This window comes from Carex rostrata, chromosome 34 (assembly GCF_964058835.1).
Source record: "Carex rostrata chromosome 34, lpCarRost1.2, whole genome shotgun sequence".
Lineage (NCBI taxonomy): Eukaryota > Viridiplantae > Streptophyta > Magnoliopsida > Poales > Cyperaceae > Carex > Carex rostrata.
The window spans coordinates 4,186,222-4,211,257 of NC_135951.1; the positions used below are offsets into that span (position 1 = coordinate 4,186,222).

The 25,036-nt window shown below is 32.8% G+C and overlaps 1 protein-coding gene and 2 pseudogenes across 1 annotated transcript; 2 read left to right on the plus strand and 1 right to left on the minus strand.

Annotated features, from left to right (window-relative positions):
- Window positions 1-1,426: 1,426 nt before the first annotated feature.
- Window positions 1,427-3,541, minus strand: LOC144548879 (F-box/LRR-repeat protein At4g14103-like). The gene is made up of 4 exons (XM_078297590.1): window positions 3,513-3,541; window positions 2,400-3,431; window positions 1,931-2,080; window positions 1,427-1,642 (listed from the first exon to the last, which is right to left on the minus strand). Exons 2-4 carry the CDS (start codon window positions 3,375-3,377, stop codon window positions 1,427-1,429), a joined length of 1,344 nt encoding a protein of 447 aa, XP_078153716.1. The 5' UTR covers window positions 3,378-3,431; window positions 3,513-3,541.
- Window positions 3,542-3,891: 350 nt separating this feature from the next.
- Window positions 3,892-11,583, plus strand: LOC144549091 (uncharacterized; annotated as a pseudogene).
- Window positions 11,584-14,139: 2,556 nt separating this feature from the next.
- On the plus strand, window positions 14,140-22,061 carry LOC144549088 (ABC transporter G family member 37-like; annotated as a pseudogene).
- The last annotated feature ends 2,975 nt before the right edge of the window (window positions 22,062-25,036 follow it).

A 25,036-nucleotide genomic window follows, 5' to 3' on the forward strand; every position in this document is an offset into this window, starting at 1 on the left:
ATTATGTAGAACTTTCAAACTAGATTCATAAAAGATCAATCATTTTTACAATTTTTAACCAGAAAAAATGATTGTTGCGTATAGTCCAAATATGTAATTAATTATATGATATTAAAAATGTAAAATATTGATTTTATATTTTTCTGTATTGATCATATATGATGCGAAGATAATATTATACTTGTAATTAATGTTTCTTTTTTGTATCCCATACAGTAAAGAATTGTTAAAAACTGTTTGTTACTTGTTGTGTGGTATATATAAAAATGTTTCATGTACATATCTTTCTGCCTTCTTTTTTTATTTGATTGTTTTGAAACTGATTCGGTTGCAGGTACTTGTCCCAATTTAATGCAGATCATGCATATGGTAAAGAAAAACGATGATGTGTTTATGAACCTTTTTTTGTTTGGATATTCTAAACTAGTAAAAAAAACATGATTTTGACCCTTAATTTTATACAATATAATATGCGGTACGCATGAAAATATTCAACATATAAAACTTTTTTTTAATATTATCTAGTCCTTTTACATTTTGATCCTGGAAAATATTCAACATATATAACTTGGAGAGATAATTACATATAATTAGTTCTTGGAGAAAACTGACGATCGATACCTTTATATTCTTCCATTATAATGAAAGGGGATGTACTTTATATTTTTTCCATCAAAATTAAAAGGAATTTACACATTACGGCTAATAATATTTCTGAGAAATATCCTCATTGGAGGATTTATTTTTTCTTTTTACTTTTTATAAATAAAACTGACATATCCTCCTTTTCATTATAATTAAAAAAAAAACACTCAAATTTTAAATATAGCTCAAATACGTGTATTGCCAAATTTTCTTTTAATATCAAAATTATTTTAGTAATATATGTTTGGAACATGTTAATAATTTTTGTAATACACACTTATTTCTTGAAATTTTTTTAGATGACATATATGTTTCGTATGAAATTATACAATATTTATAGTTGTATATCAAAACTGAAGTAATAGGAACTTGGATCTCTATTTTACTCAAAAAAAATTATCAAAAGTAATGAAATAAAAATAATGTAATATTAATATCATCTGCCATTTTTATAACAAATTCACTTTAATTATCACAATATAACATTATCATAAAAAAATAACATATCAGTCAAGATTTAGGACTACATGAAATTCACTTATTTGAATAATAGTCTATAATTGCACTGTAACAGAATTCCAATCATCTAAAATCAGCTTATAAATCTTGCAAGTCAAACATGCTAACTAGATCTGCATTACTAAACTTGCTTAAGTACATAATCTAATTAACATAAAACAAAATCAAAAGAGAAATAACTAAATGATTAAATTATAGAAGGTCAGTGACATTAATACAACAAAAATTGCATCACAAAAAACACAACAATTTACATAATAATCTAACAAAACTGCTTAATTTCACCAATGATCTTAACATGGACAGACAATATATTGAGCAGCTGATCAACAAATCCATTATCATTTTTAAATCTTACAATTCTAACGGTCTTAAGGAACTCCCGCTGGACTAATGCATCACTCGGTCCCTCCGGAGTAGTAGCCCATGCCCGCTGGACTAATGCATCACTCAGTCTCTCCGGAGCAGTAGCCCATGACTTTTAAAGTAATAAAACAAGTTACATACATTTTCATTGATCATATATCGACGGCTTACTTAAGAGGGGTAGTTTGAACAACTCTTGGTTTTAGACAGCCTTTCCAGTATATCAATTGACTCTGTAAATACTCGAAGCTGGTTATTTTCTTTATTTTATAAATTTGGATTTTTAAACTATCTCATTAATTGATTATGTTTTCGCCTGCCTCCTCAACTGAGGCATGGAAAAAGTAACCGGTAGCAAAACAGAGAGAGAGAGAGAGAGAGAGAGAGAGAGAGAGATTACATCGAAGTTTTGCAAGGTGAGCTCTTGTAGTTTAGGTGAGCGATGGAGGAAAAATGGTGCGAGATCAAAGACATAGAAACCCAAACTGACAAGTTTCAGACACTTTAAGTTGCTGAAGATTGGGCAATTAGATAATTCCTTCTTCAGTGCCTATTTTGACAAAGTAAAATTAAATTATGTTCAAAAGGAAAAAAAAAAAAAAAGGAAAATCACAAAGCTAATTATGAATGAGAACTTTTGATGCTTATTATAGCCATGGGATGTGTTTACTCCAAGAACTACAAACAAATATCATGTACACTGAAGTATATGCATATAACATGACCAAAGAAAGGTGTTTTTTTTTTTGAGAAACCAAATAAATGTTTTGTTTATTTTCAAAGTACCTTAAAAAATGCCAATAAAATGTATATGCAAAAGTAAAAGTATCGAAGTTTTTTATCTCCAATATATTCCAAAGAGAGTGTACCTTTTCGTCAGTGCAATCAAATTTTAGCTTTAAGCTTTCGAGATTTGAAAAGCTGGCAATAAGCTTGGGGACCCCACTAATATAATCATACTCATCATAATCAACATCATACCAATTAGGAATATAGATGAACACATCAGCAAGCGATGGCATATTTATCAAAAGAATTTCCCCTATATCCAGTATAGGATATATATCAATGATATGAATTTCAAAGTACAAGAGATAAGGCGTGCAAACATGTAATCTATTTCCATCATACCAATCACGAATAACCAACTTTTTCAAAGTGTTGGAACATATCTCAATGATCCCCACAGGACATGATAGCACTAATTCTTCAAGCACTGGACACCCTAACAAAAGCTTTTTGACAAAGTCATCACTTATTGAAACACTACCACGGAGGTTAAGGGTTTTGAGGCAAGGAAAGTTTATTGAGTTGGGTTTTATAGCTATATGAGGAGCACCCTTTATAGAAAGCCGCAGCTGTAGATCTATTATTGATGCACAAGTGAAAATCAGATCGGTATTTAAATTCACATTTGCACACAAATGTAGTATGATTGAGCACTTCCGAGGCTCCAGCTTCATTGCATCAGTAATACAATCGGCAACAATTTGAGTGTAAGGCAAGTAAATCCCACAACAATCCAACCGAAGTCGAAATCTGTTAATTACACAAGATGTGTCTCGTTTCTCCAACACACTTTTCACAAGTAATTCGAATTTGGTCACAAATTTTACAGCCAATGTCGAATTCCAGAACCGGTACATATCATCAATCGTCTTTGGCATTACAAACTCATCAATGTCAAATTCTAGAACCGGCACAGATGCCCATGTGTTAGTCCATCTTTTGGACAAGATGCATGTTTGCACGGCGTTTCTTGTACTAAGAAATGATAGGATATACGTGAGAATCTCATCAGGCAAGCAACTGATCCTATCAATATCACATCTCTTGATATTCATCATCTTTCTCTTTCACCTTCACAAAAGCATTTATTCAAACACCTTCTTGGCACAACTCTGTTTACAAAAAAAATTAAAACTAAAATATAAATTCCAAAATCTAATATCTCATGTTATTGCAAATTTCTAATCTCATACCTGTGAAGAATCGGCAGCGATAGAGGGAATGGAAGCAAGAGGGTCGATTTAGGGTATGAGTGCGAAAGAGGCGATTAAGGGTTTAGGTTTTTCCAGTTCCTCAAAAAAATTATGGTTCACGAACGATCATCGCAAATTTGTTGACACAATTTGTCGGCCCACAAGTTTTAAAGCTTTTCATATTTTAGGCCCAAGTAGAAGCGCGAAGCCCAGATAAATGTTTTAAAGCATTCAATTTCTACACGTGGCAGTCAACTCTCTTACATGTGCTTCATATATATAAATGTTTTCCACATTCTCTTTCCTTCTTTCGTTTGATCTCTACAAGTCAAATCTCACTCTAGTTGGATCAGTTTTGCAATTAAAAAAAAGAAGATTAATGTCAGGTGCACAAGGAGCATAACCCAAGGGGTCTTTCACCGCCACCACCTACCACTGTGCCGGATTCTGCCACAGAGTATCCACCGAGGATGGTCATAAGGTCTGGCAAGGACGAGCCGGGGATGCCGATCAATAAGTTGGAGGATAAGGTCAAGGATGCAGCTGCCTTGTGTTGAAAAAATATTAACTAATGCCCAATTTAAATCTGAATTTTGACCACTAAATAAATAACAATTATATTAAAATATAATAAAAAAATAATAATTAAAACTTTGTTACCCGGAGCTACAAAATGCGGTCCTAAGGCAACTTTTCGTTATAAGCGCAGGAATAATCGGTTAAGACTATTCCATGTTACGCCGGTATTCCTCTACCTACGGGCGCAACCGTGGTAGAGGTTGATATAGCTTCTTTCAGGAATGATAGCAGAATAAATATATTTTTCTTTCAGGAATGATAGCAGAATAAATATATTTTTATTATTCGATGATATCTCTCCAGATGGTATGTGCTATTTATAGGCAAAACCATAAATATCAATCAATTTGTGCATTCATGACTGTTAAAAATGATATTCAATATATCAGTGAGTCTATGGTACTATGCATATTACGATTTGTTACTGTGTTACGGCTCTATATTCGAGTTTTCAAATCCTAACGGTCGATCCGAACCGTTCAACTTGTTCTCCATATTAATATGTGTTTGGAGACCAAATTTTACATTTTTTGAAATTTTTTTACTATTTTTTTAGATTGATTGAAAATCACTGTTTTTGGATGGTCCAGAATTTTCAGATCAAGTGATTTTCTAAATATCTAAAAAAATAGTAAAAAATTTTCAAAAAATGTAAAATTTGGTCTGCAAACACATATTAATATGGAGAACAAGATGAACGGTTCGGATCGACCGTTAGGATTTGAAAACTCGAATATAAAGCCGTAGCACGGTAACAACCCGTGATATGGATAGTACCATAGACTCACTCTTCAATATATTATCGTTTCTTTTAAAATAAATTGAACAGTATAATGTGAATCAATGAAACGGTCATATTTGAATAAATGATAATTAATCACATGCATATTCAAAACTCAAATGGAAATTGGATTTTATTTCCTGCGCAAGGTGGTGCAATTAATTCAATTGATTATCATGAGTAAATGCCAAGATTTATAAATTGCATCACAGACAGCTTGCTCTCTACCATATATATTTGATTGGATTTTCTGTAGCGGTGGAGAGTGAGTTTCGTGTAGAAATTGGATTAATCAAATAATTCACAATTAGCTCCATAATTCATAAAATTAAAATGTTAATATTAACATAAATATTTATTTAAAATAAAACTCAAAACTCAAAATTTAAAATAGAATTAAAACGTTAATATTAACATAAATATTTATTTCAAAATATATTTCTAACAATCCCCCACAAAACTAAAAATTTATTTAAAATAAAACTAAAATAAAATAAAACATATATATAAATATTTTTGCTCTCATTGTTTATACTGTGCATTGGGCAAAATGTTTTGATTTCGCTTAGTGTCAATAATTTCAGTCCGAGGAGATCAGAGTGAACCAGGTCTTGAACAACGATTCCTTTGATCGGAACTTACATTATTACACACACAGTACAGAAAACTACATCGCGGGTTGTGCGTTTGAGGCCATGCACGTTAACTTGATTTTTCATGAGAGTATTCTACTGGTTGCCTAAACTCAGTAGCCATGGCCTTTTATATACGGTCATTCTCATATAGAAGAGTTCCCTCTGGGATGTGTGTAGAGTCACATCTCGTGAATTACAGACTTGGGATACTCATCTTATTACACTACACAGAAGCACTGATCACCATAGGGATGGGTTTGGAACAGAAGTTCCATATCTAAAATATTTTTGTGCTCCTTGGCCAACCTATCTGCTTGTTCTTACCCATTCAACCCCCTTCAGGGGATCGCCCATCAAAGAGGTTGGGTTAACACACCAGATTGGGCCATTAGGCAAAATCTCATCCCCCTCGATGACTCTAGGACTTTCGTGCTATACACAAGGACTTTAATTTTTAGTTCATCATCAACATTTTCATGTCAATGAATTATCATTTATTGCCCGAGCATGCAAGTATTTTTTTTTCTTATTTGTCAAAGAAACTTGCAAAATAGTATTCACCAAATAATAATAATTAGAAATAATGTTTTAAAAAACATATCATTAATTTTGTAGCATCATGTAACATAAATTTAATCGCACATACTTTAGGATAAAATATATGAGCTGACAACAATAATATTTTCAATAGAATGTCAAAATCATGCATTCTAATACAATCAAAGTAATTTAAAGTCATCAAGATAGATTAAGCATAGTATATTTCAATAAATTTTTATCACTTCATGTCATGATATATGATAATTTAAATTCTCACATTTTTTGCCACACACGAGAAAACTATAATGTAATCTCATTTAATACATATTAGTCATAATCATAATCAAGTATATATATAAGTCATCATGATCAATTAAATGAGTACATTTTATTTGACACCCTCACATTTTGTTTTCTTAATAAACTTATCATAATTTCTAATAAAATTAAAATTAAGGACATATATTCAATATTTATGCCATACATATCGTAGGGTTAACTTAATATTTCTATAACATTTTAATTCCCACAATTACTATATATAACATAATAATAAATCATTCTATCATTTTATGAAACTCGTAATCAACATTGTGCAATTAAAAGTTAATTAATGCATTTATAATTTCATGCCATATATGACTTAGGGTAGGTTTATATATATTTTAATAAACATTCGAACCCTCATATTATTCTGTTATATATCAAATAATAAGATTGACATCTTATTTAATTATTTCCTAACATAAAATTATGAATCATGTATGCTAATTAGTCATAATGATTAATTGATTAAAATAAACCTCAATCAATAAAATTGATCACAATTATTTTAGTTATTATTATTTTTTAATATACTCCCACATTTCTCTCTCTTCTTTATTTTATTCAATGTTTGTAAACACAGATTTATATGCTTTAAAGTGTGTTTGTAAACACAGATTTATATGCACAAATTTTCATTGCTTTGTTTATGTTGTTTTCTTGCCAGTATATATTGGTTTACTTGCTTTACACACAGGTTTATATGCTTTAAAATGTGTTTGTAAACACAGGTTTATATGTTTGTAACACAGATTTTTTAATTTTTGTAAACATAGGTTTATACACTTTAAAATGTGTTTGTAAACACAGGTTTATATGTTTGTTCACAGGAAAAAGAAACAAGGATAAGCATGGCATATTAAGTAGAGCAAATGACAAGAAAAATGCCAGAAGCTAACAAAAATCGAGCAACAATATGTTTACTGGTATTATCCAAGTGCTAATACAGCTAAAATGGTCTTGGTGCATGTTTAATTGTTATAGTGAGAAACTAACCTTCAAGGGATGGCTTGCTCCTTTCAATATAACTTCATTGCCAATACCACTGTTCAGTTTCAACTTGAGTTTCTCTCTTTTGACAAATATTTTTCCTGAAGCATTCACATAAGTTGGAAAATTAAAGGGGATGTGCACAGTAAACTGCCCCTCTTCATCATACAGTAGTTTCTGAGACCACTTTATTGTAGCAAATACATCTGAACCTCCATTAGCCTGTTACACAAAACAAGAAAGATTGAAAACACAGGTTTATATGCACAGGTTTGTAAACACATGCTTATATGCACAAATTTTCAATGCTTTATTTATGTTGTTTGCTTGCCAGTACATATTGGTTTACATGCTTTACTTGTTCACATGTACTGTTCCTGGCACATTCTGCACAAATGAAGAAAATTTGTGCTGGAGGACGCCCTCAGAGATTAATACAAATTTAGAGGTGTAAATTTCATGCTCGGGGACGCGCTTAGGGATTGGTTCCAGTTTAGATCTGTAAATTTTTGCTCGGGGACGAATTTGGGGATTCGTTTTTGTTTTTAAAAATGAAAATTTAACTCATTTACAATGAAAGTTAAACACTTGAACGCAGTAAATTAAACGCTTTCCTTTATATGTTTAAATTATATGATAGTTTCGCTGCATTTGGCGGTGCTTTTGTTAAATTTGTTTAACAGAGCGTTTTTCTCTTCATGCAGCGAAATTATATACAATAAAGAAAGATTGGTACTGTTATTGCGCTGTATGAAGTAAAACCTGATCTTTTTATTGCCGATATTCTAGAAGGTTGGGGGACGCGCACGGGTACTTTGTTTAGGGTACAATTATCAGCTTCCTTTTTTTATTATACGAAACTAACACTAATTTCATGTGTTAATTTAAGAAATAAAAGCACACAATTTCTTTTGGTTTTCTCTACTCATTAAAGAGATGATCAAGGTAGTTAATGCAATTAAATTACGTACAGAGGCGGCAAATATATGAGCATTAATTAGGACTTTTAAGTTTTCTCATTTATAATAATTAATAACATTAATCCGTTATAAGATTCAAGAGCAATGATGAAGCATAAGTCAAAAATTAATGTTTTCTCTATTTTTATTTTATTTTATTTAATGATAAATTTTCACCGATGACTTTAGAGATTTTTTTTTATTGCCCCAAATTTTTTTTTATGACAAAGATGTCCATTACTAAAGAATTTATCCTTCTTTTTCAGAAAAATAATTTGTTAATCTAATTACTTGATTTTAGAGTAACTAAATCATACTTCAAATATTTATTAAGAACTTTGAGGGTTTTTTTTAATAATTTGGTGAACAATTATTTAAAGAATCGATATTATCTAAATTATAGAAGCTAAGTGACATTTATATATACAACAAAAGTTGCATCACAGAAACCACAACAATTTACAAAATAATCTTACAAAAGAGGGGAGGGGGGGAGCGGGAATCAAACCCGCATAATTTCACCAATGATCTTAACATGGGCATACAACATATTGATCAGCAGATCAACAAATCCATTGGATCACAAGAATGTTGCATTAGCAAATTGACCTCGTAGATAATCACATAAACATAAAAATACCAAAGAGAAATAAATAAATGATAAAATTATAGAAGCTCAGTGGCATTATTACAACAAAAGTTCCATCACAGAAACACCAACGATTACAGCGGGGGGGGGGGGGGGGGGGGGGGGGGAGCGGGAATCAAACCCGCAAAATAATTTTGCCAATGATCTTAACATGGGAAGACAACATATTGATCAACTGATCAACAAATCCATTATCGTTTTGAAATCCTACAATTCTAATGGTCTTAAGGAACTCCCGCTGGACTAATGCTTCAGTTGGTCCCTCTGGAGTTGCATCCCGTAACTTCTATAGTAACAAAACAGGTTCCATAAATTTCATTGATCATATTTCGATCCTTATACAAGGGCTTACTTGAGGGGGTAATTTGAACAACATTACCATATTGTCAACTTCATAATCAAAGACCACATCTAGTATATTAATTGACTTTGTAAATACTCGAAGCTTGTCATTTTCTTTATTCGATAAATTTGGATTTTTAGACTATATATCTCATTAATTGACTATGTTTTTGTCTGCCTCCTCAATTGAGGCATGGAAAAAAAAACTAGTAAGAGAGAGAGAGAGATTACACAGATATTTTGCAAGGTGAGCTCTTGTAGTTTAGGTGAGTGATGGAGGAAAAATGGTGCAACATCAAACACAACAAAACCAAAACTAATAAGTTCCAAACACTTTAAGTTGTTGAAGACTGGGCAATTAGAGAATTCGTTCTTGAGTTCCTATTTTCACAAAGTAAAAATTAAAACAATGTTCAATAGAAAAAACAAAAGGGAAAATCACAAATCTAATTATAAATGAGAATTTTGGATGCTTATTATAGCCATAGGATGTGTTTACTCCAAGAACTACAAACAAATCACTGAAGTATATGTATTACAGTACAATAGATAGGTTTATTATTTTCGAAGTACCTAAAAAAATGCTAACAAATGTATATGCAAAAGTAGAAGCATCACAAATTTTTGTCTCCAATATATTGCAAAGAGAGGATACCTTTATGTAGGTCCAATGAAATTCTAGCTTTAAGCTTTCGAGATTTGGAAAGCTGGCAATAAGCTTGGGGATGCCACTAATATAATAATTCTCATCATGCCAACCAAGAATAGAGATGAACGCACCAACAAGCGATGGCATATTTAGCAAAAGAATGTCCCCTATATCCATTATAGGATATATTTGCACGATACGAATTTCGATGTATAGAAGATTAGGAGTGGAAATCTGTAATCTATTTTCTTCATCCCAATCACGAATAACCAACTTCTTCAATGTGTTAGAACATATCTCAATCATCCCCATATAACATGATAGTACTAATTCTTCAAGAACTGAACATCCTAACAAAAACTTTTTGAAAAAATTATCGCCAACCCTGCTAGTGAGGTGAAGGGTTTTGAGGCAAGGAAGGTTTATTGAGTTGGGTTCTAGAACTACATGATTATAAACCGATAGCTTTAGATGTATTAGTGATGCACATGTGAAAATCATATCGGTATTCAAATTAAAATTTGCATACAAATGCAGTTTGATTGAGCACTCCCGAGGCTTCAACTTCATTGCATCACTAATACAATCGGCAACAACTTGAGTGCAAGGCAAGTTAACCCTAGAACCCAACCAAAGACGAAATCTATTAATTACACATGATGTGTCTCGTTTCTCCAACGCACTTTTGACAAGTAATTCGAATTTGCGCAGAAGTTTTACAGCCATTTTATCATCAAAAATCATTGGCATTAACTCATTAATGTCAAATTCGAGAACTGGCACAGATGCCCACGTGTTTGTCCATCTTTTGGACAAGATGCATGTTTGCACGGCCTTTCTTGTACTAAGAAATGATAGGATATATGTGAGGATGTCATCAGGTAAGCTACTGATCCTATCAATACCGCATCTCTTGGTATTCATCATCTTTCAGCTTCCCAAAAACATTTATTGAAACACCTTACTGGCACAACTCTGTTTTACAATAAAAATATAAGCATCTAATTTCTCATATGATTGCACACTAAAATCAGTAAACAATAAAATCAAGTATAAAAATAAAACTGCCATACCTGTGAAGAATAAGCTAGAAGAGGATACAACAGAGGAGGGGATCGGCTAGCTGTAGGGTTTAGGGTTTTTCTAATTTCTCTTTCTATTTCGCGTAGGGGTCGGGAGAGAGGGATTCATCACATATACCTGTGACACCAACTAAGCCTAAAAATAAACAAAAGCCCACAAGTTCATGAACGATTATCACAAAAAAATTTGGGCTCAATCAGAAGCCCACAAGGCCCAATCAGAAGCCCAGACAGAGTGCTGTGCAAATCATTGCAATTGCAATTACACACGTGGCAGTCAACTCTACTACGTGTATTATTCAAATCAATATCTGTTTGGCAATATCTACGTGTATTATTCAAATCAATATCAGTTTGGCAATAATAATAATAAAATGAAAAAGATTAATCTCAGGTGCACAACCCAAGAGGTCTTTCACCGCCACCACCTACCACACTGCGCCGGATGTCGATCAAGGTTGAGGCCGGTTTAGGAGGGCCCATCTTTGGCGCTGGGGAAGATGATGGTAAACCTGATCTCGGTGTTACCGGTACTGGCTAGATTGCAGAGCTACACGAGTCATATATTTAATCAGTTAGAAATAAGGCGAGGGATATATATATTTTGATTATTGAGTAAAAAATAGGTGTACTGAATATCTTTCTTGAGCAAGAGCATGAAAACATTGGAAAATAAATTCGGTTGACTGAATGCCTTTCTTGAGCAGCCAGTTTCACTGTCCATTTTGTGCTTTGTACATGAGTTCTTTTTTGTACCAGTGATCTAACTTGTGTAGCATCATATGTCTCAGTGGTACCATGGTGTCCTTTCCAGTTGGTACCAGCAGTACATGGCCTTCCCCTGTCTTTCTTACCAGTGCAACTGATACTGTTTCTATTGCTGTCCTTTGTACCAGTGGTACCTAGTCTTCCCCCAATTGTGTTTCGTACCAGGTCTACCTCCTGCTGTCTTTCGTAACAGTGATCCCGGGTCGCCCTCTTCATACAAATATTTTACATTAAATGATTTTAAATTTTAAAATGTAAATGTCTCTCATTGTAAGATTGAGTTATTTTTTTATTTTTTTTTAAACTGTCTCGTCTTTAAATGCAGCATAAATCCTATATTAATTATATTGTATGCACATGCTCATAACTATAAAAAAATTCTGTTGCGAAAGAGCATCAAGTGTAAAAAATAAAATGTAAATATAAAAAATTTTAAAAAAATTGAAGATTAATTGACTTTATTTTTTTAAAGTGGATCTCGTCCTAATTTTTACAATTTCTAAGTTATGGCTGCTTATAGTCTAAATATTTAATTATATAATAGAAAAATATAAAATTGATTTTATAGTTCTTTTGTGTTGATCATATATATATGATTCGGAAAAAATAGTTCATTGGCGAACTTTCTTTATTGCAAGATGCACAAATAATATTATACTTGTAAATGTTCTTTTTTTTTTGTAACCCAATACAGTAATATTTATTGATTATAATGTGATGTGACAAAAAAAACAATCTATTTATCAATTTGGGTACAGAGATTCTAAAACAATTTTATAAATAATATATACTTGTAAATTTTGAATACAGAGATTCTAAAACAATTTTATAAATAATATATACTTGTAAATTTTTCAGTACAGAGTTTCTAAAACAATTTTATATTGTTAGGGGCAATTTGAAGGGAGCATATGGTATAGAAAAAAAAATAACATCTTTCAATTTTATCTGCAAGATGACCTCTAATTATACAAAAATACTATACTAACAATTAGTTTTTAATTTTAGAATTCTAGTTACAATTTGAATACGATATATTGATCAACACACATTTTGCATTCTTGATCATAGTCACATAATGTATACATAAATAAATTATATTAAGGGAAAAAATCAATAAATTTCCTAGTCTTGGCACACAATTGGTGTGTAAATGTAAAGTAATTAAGCCCAAACATACATTTTGATTCTGAAAAATATTCAACATATATAACTTGGAGAGGTAACATATAAAATATTGGAGAAAACTGACGATACTTTTATATTCTTCCATTATAATGGAAGAGGATTTACTTTATATTTTACAATCAAAATTGAAGATAATTTATAGATTACGGCTAATACTTCTGAGAAATATTCTCAGAGATCCTTTATTAATTTTTATAAAAAAAAAACTAACATATCCTCCTTTTCAGTATAATTTAAAAAAACCCTTAAACTTTAAATATATTTTAGATATGTGTATTGATAGGATTTTTTTTTAATATCAACTTTATTTTACTAATATAAGTTTGTAACAAATTATTAGTTTTAGTAATACACACTTATTTCTGGCATTTTCTTTTAGATGACATATATGTTTCGTATAAAATTACATTAGATTCATATTTGTATAACATTTATAGTTATATATCAAAATCGAAATAATAGAGACTTGGATCCCTATTTTACTCAAAAAAAAATATCAAAACTGAAATAATATTAATATCATCTCCCATTTTTATAACAAATTCAATTTAATTATCACAATATAACATCTTAATAAAAAATAACATACCAATTCGGATTTCAAACTACAGGAAATTAATATGCATTTCTCTGCCTTATTTAATTGTTCTTATTTGAATCCAAGTTCATAACAGAGTCCACAACAGAGTTCTTTCTATTTATTTAAATGGCTCTTCTGTAAAAAAGTACTGATTTTGTTGAGAGTCTCTGGTAGATTTAATTTCAGCCGTTGGATTTAAATTTTATTTTATGAACAGACCGGAAAAATAAAAAACTAATATTATACGGTCAGAATTAATCTACACCGTCAGATCTACATTTTACATCCAAATTTGCTGAGGTTTTTATCTCTCGTAAAGACAAACTGCCTCCGGATATATTATCTAGAAGCAAAAATTTATAAAATCATATTTGAACTAATTAAACAAATTAATAATAAATAAACATCAATTTGAAGTGCAACGACTCTCTGAACCAATAGCATCCTTCTTTTCTTATATAAAAACCAGCCTTCTTGCCACCAGACAATTCTTTATAAAAACTATTATATTTCATTTGTTTCATCAATGAAATAGGCAGGCTAATGAATCCTATTGCTCTCTGTTATAAATAATATCTCTGTTCCAAAGACAAATAGTTAATGGTGAGCAATTAAGAAATACAACAGAAAACAAAACAGAGAGAAGGTGAAACTTAAACATAGATGAGATGGAAAACTAAACAAACAAAACAAAACAAAACCTCTGTAAACAGAAATAAATAGTAGAAAACGATAGAAAAAAAAATGGCAATGTTGCAGAGAATAGGAAGCCTGAGCAGGCAAGGCAGCTTGGCAACGAGGCAGCGTGACAACAACGTTTTCACGCCGGAGAATGACGAGGAGGCGCTGATGTGGGCATCTCTTGAGAGGTTGCCGACATACGCAAGGATGAGAACTGGGATCCTCACTTTGACAGAGGGTGAACAGAGAGAAGTCGATGTCAAACGACTCGGTTTTGTTGAGAAGAAAGTGCTCCTTGATCGACTTGTCAAGACGGCCGAGGACGATCATGAGCAGTTTTTAATGAAGCTTAGAGACCGCATCGATAGGTATTCTTGTTGCTCTGCTTTGGCTTTTTTATATTAACAGTTTGTTTGATCGATTGATTGATTCTTTTGACATTGTAGAGTTGGAATTGATCTGCCTCTGGTTGAAGTGCGGTTTCAGAATCTAAAGGTCGATGCAGAGATTTATGTGGGCACGAGAGGATTACCGACGCTCTACAATTCAGTTATTAACTCATTAGAGGTACAATATATTGTAATTATATTTTTGTTCCTTAGTAAATTATGTTATTAACTCATTAATTAGAGATCTTCTTAATTTCTTTAAACAAGCCCATAGGGAATGCTCTTCATATCATACCAAACAAGAAGAGAGAAATGACGATTCTGGACGGTATCAGTGGAATTGTCAGGCCTTGCAGGTTTCCCATTTATTTTCAAATTGTTTTCTTTTCGAATGTTTATGAGCAACAAATTAATTAATATAATTTAGTACTTAATCAATTCAACAAATGTAATTAATATGTAGTTCATCATTTAATTTCAGAATGACATTACTTTTGGGTCCTCCTGGAGCAGGAAAAACCATATTACTACAAGCCTTGGCCGGAGAGCTCGACTCAGGTTTAAAGGTAGAAAGAAATATAATCATACTATACCATTATTGACAATAAAGTAAGTCGTGTCTGATAAAAAATATTCGAACAGATTACAGGGGAAATAACGTACAACGGGCATGGAATGGATGAGTTTGTTCCTCAAAGAACAGCAGCATACATAAGCCATTATGACACACATCTAGGCGAGATGACTGTGCGTGAGACGCTAGCTTTCTCCGCAAGGTGCCAAGGAGCCGACCCTCGTTATGGTACCTTCGATTCTAGTGTATGTATTTACAAGATGAACTTAATCGGCTCTTGCTCATTGACATGGAAAATTAAATATATGTAGATATGATTACCGAGTTGTCAAGAAGAGAGATGGAAGCAAGGATTCAACCAGACCCTGACATTGATGTTTTTATGAAGGTTATTTATTTATTTTTTGTTCATTATATCCAATTCAGAAAATTCAGTTCTGACAGAGTACAAATTAATTAAATGAACCTGACATTGATTTTTAATTTCAAGGCCTTAGGAGCAGGAGGAAAAGAAGCTGGTATAGTTACGGATTATGTACTAAAGGTATCCGATATATATAAATTACTTGCAATATGTAACAGAAAAATGGGTAAAATTAAGATCACACTGAACAGATTCTAATCAGGTGATAAGTTAATTTGGTGCCAGTAAAAAAATGTCCTATTGATTTCAGATACTGGGGCTGGAAAGCTGTGCTGATACAATTGTGGGAAATCAAATGATAAGAGGCATTTCTGGAGGAGAGAAGAAGCGTCTCAGCACAGGTACATAATAAAAGTACAAAATTGAATAAAAAGATAAAAGCCAAATGTAAATAAATGAAATGTGCAGTAATTAAAGAACCTGTTCTGGGAATTGGGTACCATTTGACCCTAACATAACTGGATTCTGGGTTAACGGGTATGGATCTGATGAATACAACCCGAGCCGACAAGATTCTTTGCTATTTCCCCTGAAACCCGGTTTCCCTGATTTCTACACCTTTCTTTCCCTTACCTTCATTTCACCTTCCACACATAAAAATAAACTCCTAGCACACAAGATTTAATGCTTCCTCCTCACAACACATCCATTTAGCTTTGGTCACAGGGTATGCTTCTCTGTTTCCCTTACCAAATTTCAACTTTGCACCCATTTCTCTTATGCGAATTTTTTTATTATTTATCCTTGTTCCTTTTTATCCATCAAGGGACTAACTAAAAGGTTTGGGAATATGTACCAACATAATTCCCTAAAACAAAAATTTATTGAACCAATCGGATAAGAATTTTTTGTTTACAAAATTGGCAAGTATTTAGGTTGGTAATTGAATACACTGGTCAATTGGAGATGCATACACCTCATGTCAGACGTGTTTTATAACCACCCTTTGGTTCGCTGAAACAGGAGAGATGATTGTGGGTCCAGCACAGGTTTTTCTGATGGACGAAATATCTACCGGGCTCGACAGCTCCACCACTTACAAAATGGTTAATTGCATCAGACAGTACAATCATATCTTGGGATCAACGACCCTTGTATCTCTTCTCCAGCCTCCGCCTGAAACATTCGAGCTCTTTGATGATGTAATCCTCATATCTGAGGGTCAAATAGTGTATCAGGGCCCACGCGAGTACGTTCTACAATTCTTCGAGTCAATGGGGTTCGAGTGCCCTGCCAGGAAAGGAGTTGCTGATTTCCTTCAAGAGGTCTGTTTTGTTTGATAAATATAAAAAGTATTTCTTATGCATATTGTTTGTTTATCAATTTCCAAGTTATTTATTTATGTAAATTTGATGTGCATATACTTACCTTCAATAAATTAAAATTGTCATTTTTTTTGTGTGAATCAATTGACTAATTAGGTCACTTCACTGAAAGACCAACAACAATATTGGGTGAGCAAAACACCATACAGATATGTTCCTGTGAGAGAGTTTGCTGAAGCATTTCGATCTTTTCACGTAGGCAAGGCTATAGAAGAAGAACTGGTGGTGCCGTTCGACAGGGAAAATGGCCATCCAGCAGCTCTGACAACTTCAAAATATGGCGTTAGGAACATGGAGCTATTCAAAGTTTGTTTTGATCGGCAACTTTTACTTATGAAGAGAAACATGCCTATCTATATCTTCAAGGCATGCGAGGTATTCATGTATCACTATGATTAAGCAAATATGGAAATCTCGATTCTATAACAAATTTTTTACATACTCTATGTCTTGATTAATTCCAGCTTTCTGTTCTTACTGTTGTCACGATGACGGTCTTCTTTCGCACAAAAATGCACCATAGAAGTGTTCCCAATGGTGCAGTATACATGGGGGCACTCTTTTTTGCGTGCATCACCATCATGTTCAACAGCTTAGCCGAGCTCGGCTTGACCATTTTTAACCTTCCTGTCTTCTATAAGCAAAGACAGAATAGGTTTTATCCGCCATGGGCTTAGTCTCTCCCAGCATGGATTTTGCAAATCCCGATATCAATCCTTGATGCTTCCATTTGGGTGTTCCTATCTTACTATGTAATTGGATTTGATCCCAATTTCTTCAGGTAAATAGTAGTTTAAATTCTTCTTTCTTCAAACTATGTTATACTCATAAATTGTGTTGGATAATTGACTGTGCTAGCTATTCCTTATTTTATGCGGTTGTTCTACCTTTATAGAATGCTCAAGCAGTTTCTTCTACTTATTGCGGTGAATCAAATGGCATCTGCACTCTTTCGGTTAATTGCTGGTATTGGAAGGGATCTTACAATTGCAACAACTTACGGTGCTTGCAGCATTATATTCTTTGTGGTTTTAGGAGGCTTTATTATTTCCAGGAGTATGTCCCTTTTTCCAAATTATCTCATGACACTTCTTCTATTGGAGTTTAGTTTGAACATATATGTATCTAAATTAATCCTTCTTTTGTCTCTTATGTACAGAGGATATAAATAATTGGTGGATCTGGGGTTATTGGATTTCACCACTGTCCTATGCTCAAAATGCCATTTCAGTCAATGAATTTATGGGTCATCAGTGGGATAAGGTTTGATGCCAGTTTTTTCTCATTTTCTACTAGATTAGAAAGCTCTTACCAAATTTTGGTTCCAAATATATTGATCACAAGCAGAGAATACTAGAATGTTTCCCTGTTTGATTTTTTATTATCATTGTTTTGCCTTTTGTCTCTTTAAATTCCGTGTGTTTAATTTTTATCTTTAAATGTTTCATTTTATTTCTTTCTTTCTTTTAATTCCTTGATGTTTACAGATTATTTCTGGAACGACAGAACCCCTGGGTCATATCATGCTAAATTATCGCGGGTTTTTTGTAAACTCAAACTGGTTTTGGATTGGTTTTGGAGCTCTAATTGGATATACTATACTATTTAACTTTCTTTATACATTGACTCTCACCTATCTCAACAGTGAGTATCTACTTTCCTAATCATGGTCATAAATAATCTTGTTTTATAATATAGCTAAAAGAGGTTAATGTGATAGTGAGAAATTTTAATTTTTATAATGGTGTAGCATATGGCAAAGACCAGCCCACAATATCCGAGGAGACTTTACAGGATAAGAATACTTATTTGACCGGCGAAGGTTTGATCTCACCACCAAGAGGTAAAATTAAGGATTGTTATTTTTACTTACACTTGCTGTTACCTGGCATTACAAAAGTTTACAGAGTTGGTTTTATGTGAGAACTTCCACATTTGTGTTATTCATGAAACATAAATGCTTTATTTTTCTCTGTGGATCAAAGTGGCAGTCACCAACAATTTCCAATTTTACTAAAAGCTTTAATTTACATAGCATACATAAATTACCAGATATACATAATATCTTCTTAGATAATTGTTGCTCTTAATAAAAAGATTACAGAGGCTAATAAATAGCTTTTGGAAATGCAGTTCAGAAGAATAGAAGCATAATGGAAAGAGGAATGGTGCTTCTATTTACTCCCCTCTGTCTTACCTTTGAAGATATCAAGTATTCTGTCAATATGCCTCAGGTAACAGACTGCTCTTTGAATTATAAAGCCTTGAAATGTCAACAATGCTCTCAAAGCACACTAAGCAAATTCTTTTGTTTGTTTATTTGCAAACTTACAGGCATTGAAAGCACAAGGTGAAAGTGCTGATAGATTGATGCTTCTTAAAGGGCTAAGCGGGTCCTTCAGACCTGGTGTGTTAACTGCTTTGATGGGCATTACTGGAGCGGGTAAGACTACACTAATGGATGTACTATCGGGCAGGAAAACAGGAGGATATATTGAAGGAACCATTAAAGTTTCGGGCTATCCAAAAAAACAAGAAACATTTGCACGGGTATCAGCATATTGTGAACAAATTGACATACACTCCCCATTTGTGACCGTCTATGAATCTCTTCTATTCTCTGCTTGGCTACGGCTCCCAACCGAAGTTGATGCCGAAACAAGAAAGGTTTGATTCAATTACAGACTAATGCCGTGGTGATACATTGACACTATTAATTTTAGCAGTATATTAGATTTTGCATATACTTGTAATTGTTTCAATTTTATGACATTTCTGTTAATCAATGAACATCTAGACATTCATAGAAGAGGTAATGGAGCTTGTCGAACTCACCTCATTACGGGGTTCGATTATTGGAACAGCAAGTGTAAATGGGTTGTCGACCGAGCAGAGGAAGAGGCTAACTATAGCTGTTGAGTTAGTAGCAAATCCATCTATTATTTTCATGGATGAACCAACCTCTGGACTTGATGCTAGAGCGGCTTCCATTGTCATGCGAACTGTAAGAAACACTGTTAACACGGGGCGAACTGTTGTTTGTACCATGCACCAACCCAGTACTGACATCTTTGAGTCCTTTGATGAGGTAGGATAAAAAATTAGCTATACTTTTATTAATTCTTCAAATTTGCAAAATTTATGATATTTAACTAATATTTTTTTACTTTTATTTAGTTGTTCCTACTAAGAAAAGGAGGACAAGAGATATATTTCGGTCCTTTGGGGCAGAATTCTTGCCATATTGTTGCGTACCTTGAGGTATTTATTCCCGATTTAAACATTCATTATGTTACTAAAAGCATCTATTTTTTTTCTTTATCACATACCATACTCTGTTTTCTTGATTTTAAAGGCTGTTGAAGGAGTAAAGAAGATGAGAGATGGTCATAACCCCGCAACATGGATGATTGAAGTGACCGAGACATCCCAAGAAGAAATGCTTCATGTCGATTTTCACCAAATATACAAAGATTCAGAACTCTACCAGTAAGAATTATGGCAATATTATAATAATAAAAACCTTTTACAAGAATGATATTCGGTAAACCTTTCCTTTATACCGTAACTGCAGGAGGAACATGGCCCTTGTAAAGGAACTAAGCATACCTCCTCCAACTGCTAGAGAGCTTCATTTCCCGACTAAATACTCACAACCAATTCTGAAGCAGTTGCTGGCATGCCTATGGAAGCAACAACTGTCATACTGGAGAAACCCTTCCTATAATGTTATCAGATTTGTTTTCACGACTATCATAGCCTTGTTCTTTGGAACTGTCTTCTGGAAGAAAGGCCAAAAGTGGTAAGTAAAAAACGAGAACTAATTATAGATTTACCCCTAGTGATCATTTTTCATTACCAAATATATATAACACTTCAACTAATGAATTGCATATAACAGGGAGAGAGTTCAAGATTTATTTAATGCCATGGGATCAATGTATGCTTCAACTGTATTCCTTGGAGTGAAAAACTCGTCATCGGTGCAACCACTTATTGATCTAGAGCGTGCCATCTTTTACCGAGAGAGTCAGAGAGAGCAGCTGGGATGTACTCTGCTCTTCCCTATGCACTTGGACTAGTAATTTCTTTATATCCCTCAATTTCTTAATGATTGATTAAAGAGGTTTGGATGATCCATAGGGTAAAACCACAATACCGGAGCTACAATTTCGAAAAAAATTAGTGGCATTTATTTGTTTTTGTTACCAAATTATTAAAATGAGCATTGCGGTTTACTGAAACTGTAATTACAATATGCTACCAGCAATCCAATCGCCTATATACAATACTGGTAAGATATAAACTGACATGTTAAATCAATCAATTTCCCAGGTTGGAATTGAAATCCCATACAATCTGATCCAGTCTGTGATCTACAGCTTTATAGTTTACATATTGTGTGACTACAAGTGGACAGCATCCAAGTTTATTTGGTTTGGTTTGTCATGTTCTTGACATTCTTATATCACACTCTTTACGGGATGGTGTCAGTTGCAATGTCACCAAACTTTCACATTGCCGCAGTTGCCTCGTCAGGATTTTACATTTTGTGGAACATTTTCTCTGGATTTCTCATCCCAAGACCAGTAAGTTTGAACTTGCTGATCAATTTGTCTTTTGGTAGAGCAATAATTTTACAAAATAAATAATTAATGTTCGTTATTGTTTATATATTATAATTTTCGGCAGAGAATTCCTCTTTGGTGGAGATGGTTTTACTGGATGTGCCCCATCGCCTGGACCCTCTACGGTTTGCTGGCATCACAGTATGGAGACGTAGAGGACGTGCTTGACAATGGCATGACAGTGAAGCAATTTCTCAGGAGCTACTATGGATTCAGACACAGTTTCATACCAGTTGTCGGAATTGTCATTGTCACCTTCACCGTCTCCTTTGCGCTGCTCTTTGTATACGCGCTCCACAGAATCAATTGGCAGAAGAGATGAGAAACTCCATTTTATTTTATTTTAGCACAGTTGATTTAACTTGTGTGAATTAATTCACTAGTAATTAATATTTGTTATTATCATGTCAATTATATATGGCACATTTGTAAATGAGGTTGCTTTATTTTGTAGATGATGGATCATAGTAAATGTGATATAATTGTTAGTTCATAAATATGTTTGTACGCACATTTTTAATTTTGTGCATCTAACAACATATATAGATATGTTTGAAGAGTAGAACTAGGGTGTTCCTAAGTTTACCATGCTCCCTTGTGAACTCAACTCTAAAATCATTTGGATCAGCTTCAAACGATGAATCCAAATCGTTGAAATCCTTCTACCTTACGAGTGATACCTCTAGATGCACAAATTTTAAAATTTCCAATTAATTTTGTATAGAGTAAAGTGGTCAAAATTAGAAAGTTTATAAATTAATTTTAATGCATTTATTTTTTGGACGTCTTTTGACCACTTGACTTTATACAAAATTAATTCGAAATTTAAAAAATTTTGCATGTAAACGCATCACTCGTAAGGTGGAAGGATTTCAACAGTTTGGATTTGTCGTTTGAAACCAATTCGATAGGTTTTAGAATTGAGTTCACAAGAGGGCTTGGTGAACTCAGGAACACCCTATTTCTACTCATGTTTGAATATTCATTCCTTACTAGCCGTTACTTGCAAAAGATGTCAAACATATAAATCCAGCATTTAAATTTTTAAACTAATTGGGTGGTACCCAGTTATAGCTGAATCTCTCTATATATTCTAGAAGGACTAGGTACGCCTCATTTTTTGAGACAAGGACTGGAGCAATAATGAAATTTTAATGGAAACTTCTAAAACCATTGACTTGTTTGTATGATATTATATATATATAAATTGTCAATTTTGAAGCTCCAATTTGAAGTCAGCGTGTGCTTTCAGAGACATGTCCTTTATATTATTTTATTGTAGAGTTGTTTTCTATTAAATCCCTTTTAAGTACAAAGGAAGCTAGAGGTTCTAGAACTGTTCTAATTTCAGATTGCGTGCTAAGCTTCTCAATTCTAGACCTGTAATAATTATATGTAAATTATAAAATACCCTTTGATGCATCATGCATTCATTCTCTCTAAAAAGCATGATTCCAGAAACTTAGCTGTTATGAGGATTTCAAAATTATATATGACATGGGTCTACTTTTGCTAACAACTCTGCTATGTAGGCTAAAATACTAAAAATTAATATATAAATGAAATAATGTTATCCCATTAAATATATATATAGAGAGAGGTTGGCTAATACCAAATCGATTGTTCCTGAGATCCCGTACAACTAGTATTTTTTTAATTTTCAAATTCCAAAAAGTCGATCCAAACCGTTAGATGTGATCTCCATATTAAAATGTGCTAAGCTCAAAATGTTTTTTCCTAGCCCCCGGAACAAACAACTCGATTTTTCAATTTTCAAAGTCTAAATAGTCGATCCAAACCGTTAGATGTTCTATCTATATTAAAATGTGCTTGGAGACCAAATTTTACATTTTTTGCAATTCTTTTACTATTTATTAAGATGGTTTGAAAATCATTGTTTCTCAATGGTGCAGAATTTTAATAAAAACAGTGATTTTCAAACCATCTTAATAAATAGTAAAAAAAAATTCAAAAATGTAAAATTTGTTCTCCAAGCACATTTTAATATAAATTGAACATCTAACGGTTTAGATCGACTGTTTGGACTTTAAAAATCGAAAAACCGAATCATTTATTCCGGAGATAGAAAAAACCTTTTGAGCTTGTTATTTCTCTATATATATACATTAGTATCGAACAAAAATAATTAATATTGACTAACTAATTATTGAAACCACCTCTTTACATGAAACAGATTGTTCATTGTGGTTTCTTTTGGGTCAAATAGTACAGCGAGTGAATCATTCAATTCAACTAATTTCATTTTCAATAAATTGCTTTTCCTCTAACAACTTTTTTTTTCTGTGAAACCTCATCAAAATTTGCATTTTTTTTTATTGATCATTATTCATATTCATCATATTTACTTCTTAATTGTTGGTAAAAATTTTGATTAAGGTCTTGGTTGGTTAATTAATTAATAGCATATATTTTGATATTGGGTTAATTAATTAATAGCATACATATATATTTTGTTTCGTTATATTTGATGAATCTCTCAGGTAAGGAATAAGGAATGTTCTTTTAATTTCCTTCTCAAGACGACGCCAGAAATTAATTATTATTTGAATAAATTTTAAAACTGTCCATATCATTATTTTTTTTAATTTTTATTTTATTAGGTGTGAAATTTGACGCTTAGCTAATTAATTAGACTTGCATTTTATTGCTTGCGGTGGTGGTCACTCCTATTTATTTATCGACTATTTATTTAAACAAATATAATTCGAGGAGGGGTCCACTTACAAGTTTACTGATGGTATTTTGATAGCTTAACAATTTAATCCCTAATCCCAATACAATTCGGTCACAAGCGCACGACCTTATCGCTTAGTAATTTGGGTATCGAACCACAGAGAGATATTGTAAGTACTGGCTTACCGATTTTCAGTAATCTAGACAAGCAAATATTAAGTGGTTTTCTTTTAAACTAAATTATAAAAATGCTGGATGAATTAACTAAATGCAGAATGAATTATAAACTAATGCAGACTAAATTCCAGAACCTCAGCTTGAATTCCAGACATAATGCAGATTGAATTATCTGAATGCGACTTGAATTAACAGAATGCAGAATAAATTTCAGAAACAGAAAATGATGAGAAAAATCAGAGGGAATGAATATCTAGGTTTATGGTTTCACTATGATACTTTTAATTATGTATTTTTAATTATTTTTTTAATATTTGGATTGCAATTATTGAGGGGGTGTTATCCTAAGGTAGATGTTTATCCACTTCCGCGGCTTCGCACCGTATCTAGATTAAATAGGTCTCCTACGTTCGTGGCTTACCAGTTTTAATCTAAACCCATTAAGCTATTTGATAACCCGTGTTTTTCCCCCAAAAGCCTTTTGGACTACTTTCGTAGCTCCGAGTACTTAAGTTTGTTTATGTTGTTCTAGTAATTCAATTTCTCCTTTCGGTCCATCACCAAAT